General features: G+C 40.6%; 1 protein-coding gene across 1 annotated transcript in view; it reads left to right on the forward strand.

Moving 5' to 3' along the window:
- The window catches only part of LOC118741798 (box A-binding factor-like), a 38,388-nt gene extending 37,093 nt beyond the window's left edge, over nt 1–1,295 (forward strand). The window contains exon 4 of the mRNA XM_036473773.1: nt 884–1,295. Coding sequence (XP_036329666.1) covers nt 884–1,295 — 412 coding nt within the window. The remainder of the gene's footprint in view (nt 1–883) is intronic.
- The last annotated feature ends 14,095 nt before the right edge of the window (nt 1,296–15,390 follow it).

Genomic DNA, 15,390 nt, shown 5'->3' on the forward strand with positions numbered 1-15,390 from the left:
AGTTGAGAAGGGACGAACAAGCCCAGAACACTATGTCGCACCGGTCACGAAGGACTGTCCCCCAATTAAGGGAAACTGAACGGGTTCGCGACACGGAGGCACGTGCACTACGAAGGCAAAATCTGGAGTTGAGAACAGATGAGCAAGCCCAGAACACCATTGGGCATAGGACCAGAAGGACTGTCCCAGTTTCAAGAGAAACTGAACGTATTCGTGATAGACTTGCGAGAACTGAAAGACGCTTAAACCCTATTACAAGACGCCGGGAGCAACTAAGAAATACTTCCCAAAGGAGAATTACTCGACAGCAAAGTTTGAGACGAGAGGAAACTCTTAGGCAAAACGCACTTGAACAAGTCCAGCTTCACAGATGTAATCCAGAAAACCGAAGAAGAGAAAACGAGAGGCAGCGTTTGAGGATTGCAGCGAACCGAGAAAATCTTTCTCCAGAAGCACTAGAAGAAGCTCGTAATACTCAGCACCAATTACGGTACTTGGCGCAATATGCGCAATATGAAGCCAAAATAAAAGAAGGGCCTACTATGGTGTGCGTGTGTTGTGGTGGAACTTGGTTTCCCCACCAAACCAAAAAATTGAAAAAGTGTAACATTGCAACAAAGCACCCAAATCTCGACGTCAACACAATATTTTACTTGGAAAATGAATTTCCGAGCTTATCGGAAAAGTTCACATTTTGTCTGACATGTTACCGTCAAACAATGTCAGGGAAAATTCCAAATATATGTCTTGCGAATGGACTGCAGTTTGTAGACATACCAGATGCCTTGAAAAATTTAACATGCCTGGAAGAACGCCTCATATCTCCAAGGATTCCATTCATGAGAATTATATCTCTTGGATACGAACGCCAATGTGCTATTAGAGGAGCAGTTGTAAATGTGCCTATATCAGTGGTCGAGACAGTGACCGCTCTTCCTCGCAGATTTGAAGACACTCACGTTGTCCAAGTTCTTCTGAAACGTCGCTTGGAGTATAATCATAGTTTTATAACGGAAACTATAAGGCCATCGAAAGTAATAGCAGCATTACAGTGCCTTATGACAACGGAACTATACCGCTTGCACAATATTCAGGCATCTGGAGGATGGTTGGCAGACGTTCGGAACCATGAATCAGTGCCTTTTATCGCCGATCCGGCAGATGAGCATATCGTCAGAGATTTGCAGACGCGCCATGAGGTAAATGTTGGAATCGAGCTAATCGGAGAAGATGAGATAAATCCAGGTGGTCAAGAAACACTTTTGGATAACGAGCTCATCGAAAACCTACATTAGAGCGAGTAGCAATAGCCCCTGGAGAGGGCCGAATTCCTATCGATATAACAAGAGATGACGATGCAGAGGAATTGTCTTTTCCAACAATTTTTTGTGGCAAAAAAAGGCGAACGACGCTTAACTACAGCAAAATAGTGAGGTCAGAAGTTCGCAGATATGACCGACGATGTGCACGTGTTGATAATTTGCTCTGGAAATATAAATATTATGAGTTGCAGCGCATTAAAGATGCAATTTCTATTTGTTTGCGGAAAAAATCTGGAGCCTCCAACATCGCCGCAGCAAATATGGTCGATACGAATTTTATTAGCAACTTAGTCCAACATGACGAGGGATACCACATCCTAAAGGGTCTCAGATCATCCCCTGCTCACTGGGAGGCAGAGAAAAAGAAGGTTTTAGCGATGATTCGTCAATTTGGGTTGCCATCGTTATTTATCACCCTGTCGGCTGCAGAGACAAAATGGACTGAATTGTTGGTTATTCTAACAAAACTTGTGGACAAAATGGATATTTCCGAAACTGAGGCAGCACAACTATCAAATTCAGAGAAGGCTCGGCTTATAAGGACAGATCCTGTAACCTGTTCACGGTACTTCGATTATCGTTTCCGACAAATGGTTAAGCTACTCAAAGATAAAATATTTGAGCCACATGTGCTTATTCATTATTACTGGAGGATTGAGTTCCAACACAGAGGTAGTCCTCACTGTCATGGAATGTACTGGATAAGTAACGCACCTACTCTGGAGACAGAAGGTGTTATAAATATTGACCCGATTGTGGAATTTGTCGACCAATTTATAACAACAGATGGAAGCAATCCAGAGGTGCAGCAATTTATTGACTACCAAAGACATAGGCATGGTCGGGCTTGCTTGAGAGATATAAGAGGTCAGCAAGTCTGTCGTTTCAACATGCCTTACCCACCAATGCCCCGAACTGAGGTATTATTACCTCTGGACGAAAACGAAGTAACGAACAACACCTGGCTCTGTTGCAAAAAATTAAAAATGTTTTAAGCCAACAGAATGATAATATGGAAGCAGAGAACTTGGACAACTTTGAGGAATTCTTAATGCATCCAGACATTTCCACAACTTATGAGAATTACAAATTAGCGCTGCGTTCCAGTTTAAAGAAGCCCCAAATATTTCTACGAAGGAAATTTTCAGATAGACTGCTTAACGCATATAACAGCGACATTTTGCGTTTGCATAGAGCAAATATGGACATTCAGTTTATACTTGACGCCTATGCATGCTGCAGCTACATAATAAATTATATCAACAAATCTAATAGAGGGGTATCTCAGCTGTTAAGACAAGCCATGGATGAAATAAATGACGGAAATTTCACAATTAAGCAAAAATTACAACACATAGGCAATAAATTTGTTAACGGATCGGAGGTGTCCGCCCAAGAAGCATCCTAAAATATTTTGGGTCTCCATCTTTCAGAAGCCAGCGGAGGAGAAATTTTTATTAATACGTCACACCCAGACAAAAGAGTCAGAATGGTGAAGCCGAAAAGTGATCTAGAAAGGCTTCCTGCTGATTCAACTGATATTTATGTACCGAACTTGCTGGATCATTATATTCAAAGGCCAAGTCGGCTAGGGCAACTCTGTCTTGCTGATTTTGCTGCATTGTACCGATTTTCAAAAACAAGAACAGTGTCTACACTTGAAAACGAGGACAATGAAGAAGTCGAACCAGTTGATGAAAATTCTGAAGCAAACGAGCTCCGGCTTCAATTAAATGATAGGAGCGGTTTCATCTGGAAGAGAAAGCGCCCTCTTATATTAAGGTGGAGACGTTTTAGTGTTGAATTTTCTCGATCAGACTACTTTCGGGAAATGGCTATGCTATTTTATCCCTGGCGTAGCGAAGCAGCTGATTTAATCGATACTGACATAGAACGAGTTTGTAATGACAACAAATCAATTATTGAAGAGAAAAAGCAGAAATACGACAAGTTCTCAGACCGTGAGCTCGAAAATATTTTAGAAAACTTAAATCAGCAAACAGCAGAGGAAGATGTTCAGGTTGATGTTACCCCTTTCTTGGATGAAGAGTTTAGAGCACTAGCTATTCCAGAAATCGGCAATGATGTCGACGTATTTCAAACCGATGAGCCACAGGACCCAAACTTGGAGGAGGTCAGGCTCATAAGACTACCTATACTTATTCAAGAAAATGAGCTGCTCTCAATTGTGCGCTCCTTGAACAGAAAACAGCGGGAATATTTTTATCATGTTCACCATAACATGAAGCTGAAGAGACACTTTTACGAATACATCGGAGGCGGAGCTGGAGTAGGAAAAAGCCGATTAATTTCCGCTTTATACCAGTCACTGACAACACGAGCAAATAGCTTATCCGGCAGTAATCCCGAGACAATTAATGTCTTATTGTGTGCTCCTACAGGAAAAGCTGCATTTGGGATTGGAGGCGTTACTTTGCACTCGATTTTTTCCTTACCGATAAACCAATCCTCAACTGAATTACGACCTCTCAGCAATGATAGTGTTAATTCTATCTATTCAAACCTAATAGACCTTCAGAAGGAAATATGACATCTGATGATATCGAGCTTATTAAAGCAAGAGAAACCAATTTTAACGAGATACCCAACGACTGTATTCATCTTTTTTATTCCAACGCGGATGTATCTCTATATAATACTGCAAGATTGGCTAAAATCGCCACAGAAGAGTTCATCTCTACAGCGAAAGACAGTGTGAAGGCGAACTCTCTTTCGGAGCGAAGTAAAACGGTTATATTGGATGCCATTAAGAATTTTAAAATATCGGAGACACAAGGAATGTGCTACGGTTTACAACTGAAAACCTCTGCAAAATACATGATTACGGTCAACATTAATACTGCAGATAGTTTGGTAAATGGAGCTACGTGCCGACTAATGCAAATTGACCATCGAGGCCCCGAACGGACCAGTAATTCTTTGGATGCACTTTTCCGAGCCAGGAATTGGAGTAATAGCACGTTCCAAAAAGCCTCACCCCCACGAATCGAGCTGGACACCAATTGAAAAAGTAGTGCGCACCTTCCAATATAGAAGAAACGAACAAGTCTCGATAGAAAGAAGGCAGTTCCCTATAATACCAGCAGAGGCAATAACAATACACAAAAGCCAAGGAGCAACTTACAGATTGGTTGCTATTCATACTAAGAAGGGAATGAGCCGATCAGCTTTGTACGTCGGATGCAGTAGAGCAACAAGTGCTTCAGGACTATTTATTGTAGGTAATTTTATTCCACCTAGACCTTTTGGAGGCAACGAAGTAGTCCAAGCACAGCTGAATATACTTCGGACATTAAAAAAATTAGAGACGCACTACAAATTTGCAACTGAGCGCCCAGATAACAGTCTTCTATTGTACTATCAAAACATAAGAAGCTTAAGAAAGCATATCGATGACATTAGAAGTGACCACCTTATATGTTCAGCGGATATCATTTGTTTTGCCGAGACTTGGACCCGTCCAGAAGAAGAATTACAAATCGAAGGCTATAGTATTGTGGCGCGTATCGATGGAGCAACTGAGACTGGACAAAGCCGCTCACGGAATGGAGTAATAATTTACTGTAAAACTGGTAATGAAAGTTGCTGTACCACAAGTTTCATTAAAAGTCATCATGTAGCCGGAAAAGTGTATCAGTTTCTGGCGATATCAAAACCAGACTTGGCAATCGCTGTAGTATACAGAAATCCATCTTTTTCATTACCAGCATTTAGAAGAATATTGGAAGAAGATATAAAGGAGCTGAGTAATAGAAATAATGGAGAATTAATAGTTGTTGGAGACTTTAATGTCTGTCGCATTACGTCAAATCATGTTCTTGGAACGCGCTTGAGCCAACTAGGATTGCATTCCTTACTGGAACATCTTCCTACTACAAAGCAACAAACCGTGATTGATTGGTTATTGGCAAGTTTTTCTGCAGACAGAACAAGGGCGATAACATATGAAACCTCATTCAGCGACCATGACGGGATATTTTTTAGTGTTGGCGATTAATGTTATTATATTCTCACATGTACCACATACGTTTGTATTTAAACAGTTTGTTGTAGAACACCTTAATTTACTTTATCATAAGTCTTTTTGTTTTATTTAATGTATTTGAAATTTAAAAGTAGTAGATAAAAATTAAATAAAGAATAAAATAACAAGTAAGAAAGTCTAAGTTCGGGTGGAGCCCAACATTAAATACCCGGCGCAAGTATTAAATATATGTTTTTCACCTTTCCGAAAGCTACCGCTAGATGGTAAGCCGGGGTGTATCAATTTTGAGTAAATTAGCGTCCTTAAATTTCGAAATATTGCAGTTTAGAGCATTTCTGAAAATTACCGCTATATGAAAAGCGGCTGTAAGTTTAGTCCGATTTCAATTATTTTCAACATTTTGCTTTTATGTGGCAAGCACAATAACCATACCGAGTTTGGTACAAATTGGTATAACGGTTACCGAGATACATATATGTAATCATAAGTGGGCGGTGCCACGCTCATTTTCCAAAATTTTATCATAAACGTCTTTCTTGGTAAAGAATTGTTGCAAGCATCAAGTTTGAATAAATTTGCTTTAATAATTACTGATTTATCGAAGATTTTGTATTTTTCTAAATTACCGTTATATGGGATGTAGGCGTGGTTATCGTCCGATTTTAAAAATGGTCGGCCATTTGGTATGCTGTGCTAAGGCCAACAACTGTGCCAAGTTTGGAAGAAATTGGTGCAGCGGTTACCAAGATGTACACATGTAACCATAAGTTTGGCGTGGCTACGCCCATTTTCCAAAAATGTATAATATTCTCATTTTTCGTCTAAAAGTTATTGTAAATATCAATTTTGAGTGAATAATCTTCAGTAGTTACTAAAATATCGCAGTTTCCGTATTTCTGAAAATTACCGTTATATGGGAAGTGGTCGTGGTTACAGTCCGATTTAGCCCATTTTCAATACCAACCTACCTTGGATAAATGGAAACCTACATACCAAATTTCGTTGAGATATCTTAATTTTTGCTCGAGTTATCGTGTCCACCGACGGACGGACAGACAGACATGGCTTAATCGACCTCTCTATTCATTCTGAGCATTTATGTATACATTTGTCTATATCTATCTCGATTCGTTTTGGCTGTTACAAACAAGCGTTATGTGAACAAAGTTAATATGCCCTTGTGCACAAGTGCGCTCGGGTATAAAAATTAACTGAACACATAAGGAAATTTGTATGTACGATGTAAATATTTATTAGATATTTATAAAAAAATAAATACTATTTTCATATTGAATATTTTTACGCTGAAAATTTAGTAAGAAGTAGTAGATGAAAGACAGCTTTTTTATTTTCATGAAAGGTATGAAGGCTTCGGCATAGCCGAAGACAGCCCCTTTTTACTTGTTTTTAATAACTTTGCGGAGTTTTTAAACAGAATGTTCATATTAGAGCCGATGTACGTTGGCATAAAAAACAACATATTTGTCTGTGAAGTTTCAAGAGTGTGCAACCAAATTAAAAAATAGCAGCATGCAGAATATCTGTCGCAGCTATTTTTGTTTTTTAATTTTAATAATTTTGGATACTTCAAAATGTTAAAATTAAACAATGAAAATGTTCTTCTTGTCAAAACGAACGAATATAGTGTAATTAAACTAGTGTGTCACCAATTGAAAAAAATCACATTGAGTAAAAGATTACTATTTATTATTGAGATTTTATTGGCACACTCGAAATTCATTCTAAAATTGTTATAAATATACATACATAATGAAAGCTATATATTTGTGCATAAGGAATAAATTGTAGAAATCTTAAACGCCAATATTTAATTTCTTTTAAATAATATGATTTTTAAGTTAAGGCGTGCGTATTAGATGACTGCGCATGGTGCTACAATGCGTATACGTTAAATACGCAAATACGTGTATATGAGCACGAGTGGTTATTTTTTTTTAGTATAATCTTGTTGTTTATACTAAACTGATGGTAATGCATTTTCTAAGGTAAGTATGCCTCCATTTTCGACCAAAAACACGTTTTTGACTTGTGTACGCTCTCTCGTCAAAGCTGAGTACGTAACACAAGTGTCCAAATTCAAAATCGTTCCAAGGATTTCCAAGGACTTTGAAATATCAGGATATAAAATTCAGGATTGCTCGTTACTCATCTCTTACAAGAGCATGCGATCCTCTGGAACATCTTTCCGTATTCATTTAAGTATGTTTATTTTTATGTTATTTATACATATTTAAAAAAAAATCGCTGAAAAACTAGCGATTTTCGACGAGTTACATAGCACTTGTTTCTTCATATCTCTATCAGTAGCTTTAGTAACAGCGTGAACATTTCCATCACGTTTACCGACCTTCGGCCATTGCAAACGCTTGGGGCAACGTAGCTCATAGTTGCACCAAGGTTTTTTTATTTTAAAAGAAAATATGAGAATAACACCGTGAATTAGTACAATATTGATAAGTTTTATTATGCAAATTCGGTGCTGTGTACAAATGCTTTTGGCCTACAATATTAACTTGATTACTACGCAGGGGTGATGGCTGGATCCCTTCCGCTGTCCTTGATCGCTCGAAAGAAGTAACCGAGCTAATTCTTAAGAAGTTAAGTTTGACCTCCAAGCAACAAACTGTTTGGAGGGGAAACTTAACGAAGTTTTATATTTAAGCGGTAAACTAATATACGAACATGCTAACGGCTTAGCATTAATCAGGTTATTTATATATGTGTGTATCCGTTGCACATTTAATGCAATTTTACATTAGGGTGGTTCACCCTTTTAAGTGTTTCGTTTAGCATGGAGGCCTAAACAGCCATTCTTCGAAAAATTCTAAATTTGTAATATAGTGAATACGCTCTTAAATAAAAAATAAAAACAAATAGTAGTACTCTAATGTGCTGAATAAAATGCATATTTTTATAAACACAAATTATACTGCTAAGGTATATGCAAAATCTAGGCCCTATTACGGTTGCCGACTTCGACGTCGATGTAATTTTTTCATTAAAAAATAGCCCCCGAAAGCCGAACTGCAGTTACGCTGACCACAGTATTTTTACGGAGAGGTGATCCTCGCAGAAATACTGTGGTCAGGGCAGTGGCGGATACAGGCGATTTTTGTATATTTCCGCGGTGAATGTAGAAAATTTCACATTCAACTGTGTAACCAGATATTCGTAGGGGGATAAAAAAAGGCACTTGCCGCGTTAGTTACCGATATCGCTAAGGAAATATACTATTTGGACATTGTCCTTCCTGGGAAAGCGGATAGAAAAATTTTCGGGCTAATTATCGTGCATCTAGCGCCGAAGATTATTATCGAAAGGAAATATTTATACCGCTATTGCATAATATTTAGCTCGATCTCCGAGAAAGATTGCCTAAATGTACATTACATAAACATTTGTGAGTTGAACTATTACTTCCATACATATAAAATTAGGGAATATAATACGCTACAAAAAGACGCTATCAGTTTGGAAGGAGAGTATAAAGTATGGTCAGAACGATAGGTTAGGTTAGGTTTGGTTAGAGTGGCTGCCCAGCGCAGGGCGCGGAGCACACGTGAGCTGGAAAAGCCCGTTGTGATAAAACTGGCCGAAGCCATTTGTTTCTTTCCCTCCCTTAGTAATTGAACCACCGAGTGCGTTTTTTAAAGCACAAAGAGTCGAGAACGTTCGCCGAGTTCAAATCGGCTAAACAATCTAGAAAGTACTTGTTGAAGAATTGGTTGCGCATGTTGGCCAGGGCGGAACAATGGCAGAGATAGTGTTCGATGGTCTCCAACTCCTCCTCGTCTCTGTAACTGCGACAGAAATCGTTGGTGAGGTATCCTAACCTTTTTACAGGTGTGCCCATCAGGCAGTGTCCGGTGATTACCCCGACTACTAATCGGAGAGAGGAGCGGTCCAGCCGGGTGAGAGCTATGGATCGCTTTACATCAATCTTTGGCCATATTTGCCTGGTAGTATGGCAGGTGGTATTCACAGCTTTATATTTACCTCCTTAACGAGTTTCGCCTTTAGTCTGCGTTTGCAGGAGGTTAGAGGTATGCCCGCATTCCTAGCAGAATTGACTACAGATAATTCCGTCGCCCAGCTCGTCGGCTAGGCAGTTGCCAGGGATATCCCTATGTCCAGGGACCCATACAACAGTCAAGGAGCATTTTGATGCCAGCAGGTTGAGAGTCTTCCTGCATTCGATGGCTACTTTGGACGTTGCTTCGTTAGAATTGAGAGATTTGATAGCAGCCTGGCTGTCAGAATAGATAGAGATAGGCCGTCGTGGAGGGGCGGAGGTTATAAGCCACCGAGCCGCCTCCATTATGGCGTTTAATTCCGCTTGAAAAACGCTACAATGGTCCGGTAAGCGAAAACTGAGATTTAGCGCGAGTTCGTCAGAGTAGATCCCGCTACCCACTCTTTTGTTAAGCTTGGAACCATCTGTATATATGGCCGTAGACCCTGGGTTCAGTTATGTGGCCCTTTCCCACTCGTTCCTTTCTGGGATTCTTGTGGAGAATTTGTTATCTAAACATAGTAGAGGAGTGGTATAATCTATTTGTCGTAGATTATCCGGTAGAGTTTCAAGTACTTTTGCGTGCCCGAATCTGAGGTCTCTCCACGTCTGGATTGTATTTAGCCTGGCCGCACTGCAGCCGACCTGAAATTTGCCGTAGAGATCCGCAGATGGAAGATTTAAGATTATTTCCAGAGATTTGGTGGGTGTAGTGGGCAGGGCTCCCGTTACGAGCATGGCAGCCGTCATCTGCACAAAGCATCGGTCTTATCACAGCTGTGTACATCCAGTGTACTATATGTGGTTTTATTCCCCATTTTTTGCCTATAGCCGCCTTGCAGGCATACAGGGCAGTATTGGCTTCCAGTCCAGCTTCCTGTGCAGAATAACACCAAGGTATTTGACCTCGGTTGAGAGAGTAAGTGCCACCCAGTTTAGGGTGGGAGGTTTAAATAAGGGAGTTTTATACTTCCTTTTGAAAAGTACCATTTCTGTCTTGGCAGGATTGACACTAAGTCCACATTCCTTGGACCAGATGTTTACCAGACCGAGTGCATTTTGCAATAACTCACTCAGGACCTGAAGATGTTTGCCCGTTGCAACGATTGCTATGTCATCGGCGTACGCTATGACTTGACAATCGGTGCTCTTTAGGCTTAGAAGTATAGTGTCCACTGTTAGATTCCAGAGTAGAGGGGAGAGAACGCCCCCTTGGGCGTGCCCCTGGTCACATACTTTGTAATGGAACCATCCCCCAGTTCTGATAGGATAGTTCTCTTTCCGAGAAGGAGCTCAATAAAATCCACCAGACCTCGCTGCACCCCCGCCATGAGAAGGGAGTTAACAACAGACTTCTGGTAGACGTTGTTGAAAGGACCCTCGATATCGAGAAAAACTCCGAGCGTTTTTCCTTTAAGGCCAATCCTTTTTCAATCGTCGCTACAATTTCATGGAGTGCGGTCTCCACTGATTTTCCCTTGGAATATGCCCGCTGATTCGAGGAGAGGTTGTCAGCTTTAATATTCCGTCGAATATATTCGTCGATGAGCCTCTCTAGAGTTTTGAGAAAGAACGAGGTGAGGCTTATAGGCCTGAAATCTTTTGGTTTCACATGAGCGGCCTTGCTTTCTTTTGGTATGAATACAACCTTTACCTTTGTCCACTCGTGTGGTATGTGAGTCAATGTTATGCAGGCTGCAAAAATCTGAGAAAGCATGGGACACAGTATGTCCTTAGCTTCCAGTAGTTGAGCGGGAAAGATTCCGTTAAAGCCCATTCCACCCTCTCCTCACTTACGATGTCCATAACGGTATCACCCAGAGACAAGTAGATCCTAGGACCGGTCGAAAAATCGGAGGTGTCATCTGAGCAGCCCGGGAAGTGAGTGCTCATAATGACCTCCAGTATTTCGCTATATGATGTCGTCCAGTACCCGTTAGGCTTCTGGATAGAGTTCATACTTGAAGAGGATTTCGAGAGAACTTTCCTCAGCCTGTTGGCTTCAGAGTTCTCTTCTATGTTGTCGCAGAAGTTTTGCCAAGATTCGCGTTTCGCCCTCTTTATGGCCTTCTTAAAAACCTTGAGTGCGTCTTTGTATGGTTGCCAAAGACCTGTTCGTTTAGCTTGATTGAAGAGCCTCCTTCTGTTCTTCCTCAGCGCTGAAATCTCCACCACTGGGGTTTCTTTTTGCCCTTCGGGAGGGTGCTTGGGCAGGAGGCTTTGAAAGCAGCATTACCGGCATTTGTCACAAAGTTCACTGCTTCATCAATTTTTGACGATGAGTCCAGCTCACCGAGAGAAACAACCTTCGTATTCCGGAGACTCGCTTAATCAGATCTTAACGATAAGCAGGACTTATCGTGAGAAGCGAATCTGTATAGAGAGACCGACAGCGTATTTTTATACTTTGCCCAGTCGGTTCGCTTTTTGTTCCTGTATGCTGTTAAAGGAGCAGGATCAAAATTGAGCTTAAAGCTAATGTAGAGATGGTCAGAGAAAGATTGTTCTTTGGACGCCTGCCAGTCCCTTCTCTGATCAGACAAACTGCTCGAAACAAGGGTGATGTCCAGCACTTCGCTTCTAACAGAGGTCACAAAAGTGGGGTCGCGCCTACGGTTACATACAGTAAGATTATATAAAAGAACAAAGTCAAGTAAACACTCACCTCGAGAGTTGGTGTCGCTTGAGCCCCAGATCGTGTTATGCGAATTAGAGTCTGCCCCTATTATGACCGGGAGTTTCCTGCGATTTGCTTCCTTCACAGCTTCTTCCAGTCTGTAGGGTGGAAAAACATGGCTGTCGTGGGCCCTGTTCATTTTTACCAGCCAGATCACGCTCTCCTTCAGCTGGACGCTGATGCAGACAGTATCCTCGTCGCTGTATTGGGAGAGTAAAAAATAATAATATACTTTTTTAATCAGAATGCAAGCTCTGATCTTACCTGCTACTGGAGCTGTGGAGCAACCTGGTAGGCATCAGAGTTCAGTCCACAAACCTTGTTTCTAACGATCCAAGGCTCTTGGACTAGAATCAAGTCCTCAGCTTTATTGCTGGGGCGAAGAAGAAGGGCAGCCGAGGCTGCCTTGGAATGGTGCAGATTAATTTGTAGGATCTGCACCATCCTCAGAGTCGGTGATGTCCATCGCTTCTAGCTCCTCGCGTTCGGCGGCGGCAATTACTGTGACGCCATTAACCTCCTCCTCCGGTTCGGAGTCCAGAAGCTGGTCCTCGTTCAGCATTGCCCACCGCACAATAGACCACCTTAGAGGTCGCAGTGCTCAAGGCTCATAATAATAATAATACCGACCCTACGTAGGCAGATACTGAGCTCGTGTCGCTCTCAGTATCTGACGCGGTATCGGGTACACCCGTTGGTAGGTGCCCAGGTCCGCTCGAGGCGTTGCCTGTGTTTTTGGCCCCTTCGTCGGTACAGTTATCGGGAGGAACGGATCCGCTCGGGGCGTTGCCCGCCTCCCCTACCCTTGTTGGTCCGTTTTCCGGTGGATTTTTACCGTGATGGAATAAAAGCCATAGCTTATTACCCCACCACAACCCTCGAGCACTGGGAAGGAAGCATCGTTGATGACAAAGCCAACAAAACGCTGCTTCCCCTTGGTTTCGCCAACTCGGACTATCCTCCAATCACTTGTGGGCAGTCCTTCGTTGCCCAGTCGGATAAAGTCCAGAATCTCCTCCGGCTTTGATGGTTCAGCTGGGATCCAGGCCCAGGCTCGCGACCTGTCTTTCCAATTGTCCGTGCTGATGTGGCCGTCCGGATGGCCCTTGTCCAACACCGCCAGCGTGAGGTGCTCTTTGGCGGCCTCGCTGAATGGCTTCGTGGTGGACACGGCCATGAACGGATGGTCAGAACTATGAACAAATGAAAAGTATGTCAGAACGATGAATAAAAAAAGCCATACCTAAAATCAGCAGCAGAAGTTCTTGGTAAATGGGAAGACGAAAATGCTTTTCCGTTGATTAACAAACTTCTCCGCATTCTGACTACACTTCTAGCTAGTAACGCTTCTTCAGAAAGAAGTTACCCTTCGCCGGTTAAAAACATGGTTCCATAGTATCATGAATGAAAAAATACTGATAGGTCTAGCACTTTTACACGTACGCTTAGGGCCAGATTTTAAGTGCACGGTCGTGGTTTAAACTTAGTTTAAACGCCCGAGCTGGCTGCTTTAAACTAAGATTAGCCAATCAAATGTCAGTCAGCTGTTCATTTTAAATTCAGTTTATGTAATCTAAGTTTAAACTGCTACTGAAACTGGCCCTTAGATATTGAAATTGACACTGAACGGATTATACAAAGATTCCCAAAAGGAAAGCGAAAAATTGAGTTTGAAATTTAAATTATTATAATCAAAATTCCGAATAAGTTGTTAAGTTACTTAATTACATCCCTCATTTGACAAACATTATAAGCAAAAAATAAGTATTTATGTAATATACACAACATAACTTTTAATCTTGTGCTTTTTTACAAAGAAGTATAATTGTTTTATTACATGGGACTCTGTAAATGGACCATGCGCCAAATTCACAACATGAAACTTACTTCAAGTAAAAATACATCACAAAACATTTCGACTTCATAAAAACTACTAGAACCTCTATTTGCGTGAAAAATAAATGTGGGTTCAAGCAGGTTGGATGCTTGTAGGTCATATTGCTTCGATTGGTCACTCCGCTGTGAATCAAGTTAGATGCCTGTAATTTAACGTTATTCGACAAGTCAATCCCAATCGCCCCTCCCCAAATAAAATCTTGTATCCGCCACTGGGTCAGGGTAGCTGGAGTTGGACTGACGAGGGCTATTTTTTGATGTAAAAATTACAACGACATCGTAGTCGACATTTTTCGAAACCCATTTTCACAATATCAGAAATAGTCCACAGTTTAATTTAGTTAAGTAGATGTAATAAATAACACTAGAAATATGATCCATTATTAAGAATTTACACCAAATCACACACTTCCACAATGAGGTGGTTTGAAAAGATATAGAAAGTCAACAAAATTTTTTTCAGTTTCAGTAAGAACTTATATTGATTTCTGAACACTGCCACACCCCACAGTTGAATGTAAATAGTACATAAAAACTTTTCTTTGTGGGTATTCTTTATATTGATAGTTAAGTTACTCTTTTCTAGAAATCCTTTAATGAATTTTGTCCATCTAGCTTGTTCCACACGACACACTGTGCATCAAAAAATAATAATTTGCCAAAGAGGAGCGGTATACAGCAAGCTTACACTTTATTATACTAAAATTTGATGGACTACAAACCTGCATAGGTACAAGTTTCCCAAATTTTCTGAATAAGAAATATAAAATTTGAATTACATGGTTTTTGTTAGATAGTAAGCTATACACTTATAAAAAAATAATAAGCATTAAATAAACAAGAGATGGTTAAGCAGAACAGGGGGCTACGCCCAAGCAGATTCTTCCGGGCAAAGAACTCATTTGAGTTATGAGCTATGCAACCGTATCGAATTTTCTGTCGCACAGCAAGCAAAAAATTTGCAAATGCAGTTCCAACTGCAAATCCAGGACCATTTCCACAACATCCTGAACAGCCTTAGTATTTAGTTTGCTCGATTTGTAAACAAAGCTTCTTAGCGGTGAAATATATACAATTGTGAACAACCTAAACGAGCGAAATTCACAATAGCGCGATTCAGCGTCATAATACCAAATGAAAATTCGTTCAATCAGCACTTTCGACCACAGTCGAAGACCGAATGCAACTCATAATAGGGGTCTTTCTCTTGATCACTTTCGAGAATGTAATACTGCCCTAATATGGTAGATATTTGTTTTTTGACTACTTACTAAATATATTCATGATTTCTTAAGTAGAAGCTAATATTTTGCCTGGTAGTGAATTTTTGTCTGCTTTAGGTTGGCTAGCAACTTTCTAAAAATATTAATTAAATATGTGACTATGCCTATTTTCAAATATTTGTGTGTAACTAACGGGTGATTTTTTAAGAGCTTGATAACTTTTTTTTAAAAAA

Source organism: Rhagoletis pomonella, unplaced genomic scaffold (assembly GCF_013731165.1).
Source record: "Rhagoletis pomonella isolate Grant_MI unplaced genomic scaffold, Rhpom_1.0 Rhpom_scaffold_00006, whole genome shotgun sequence".
NCBI lineage: Eukaryota > Metazoa > Arthropoda > Insecta > Diptera > Tephritidae > Rhagoletis > Rhagoletis pomonella.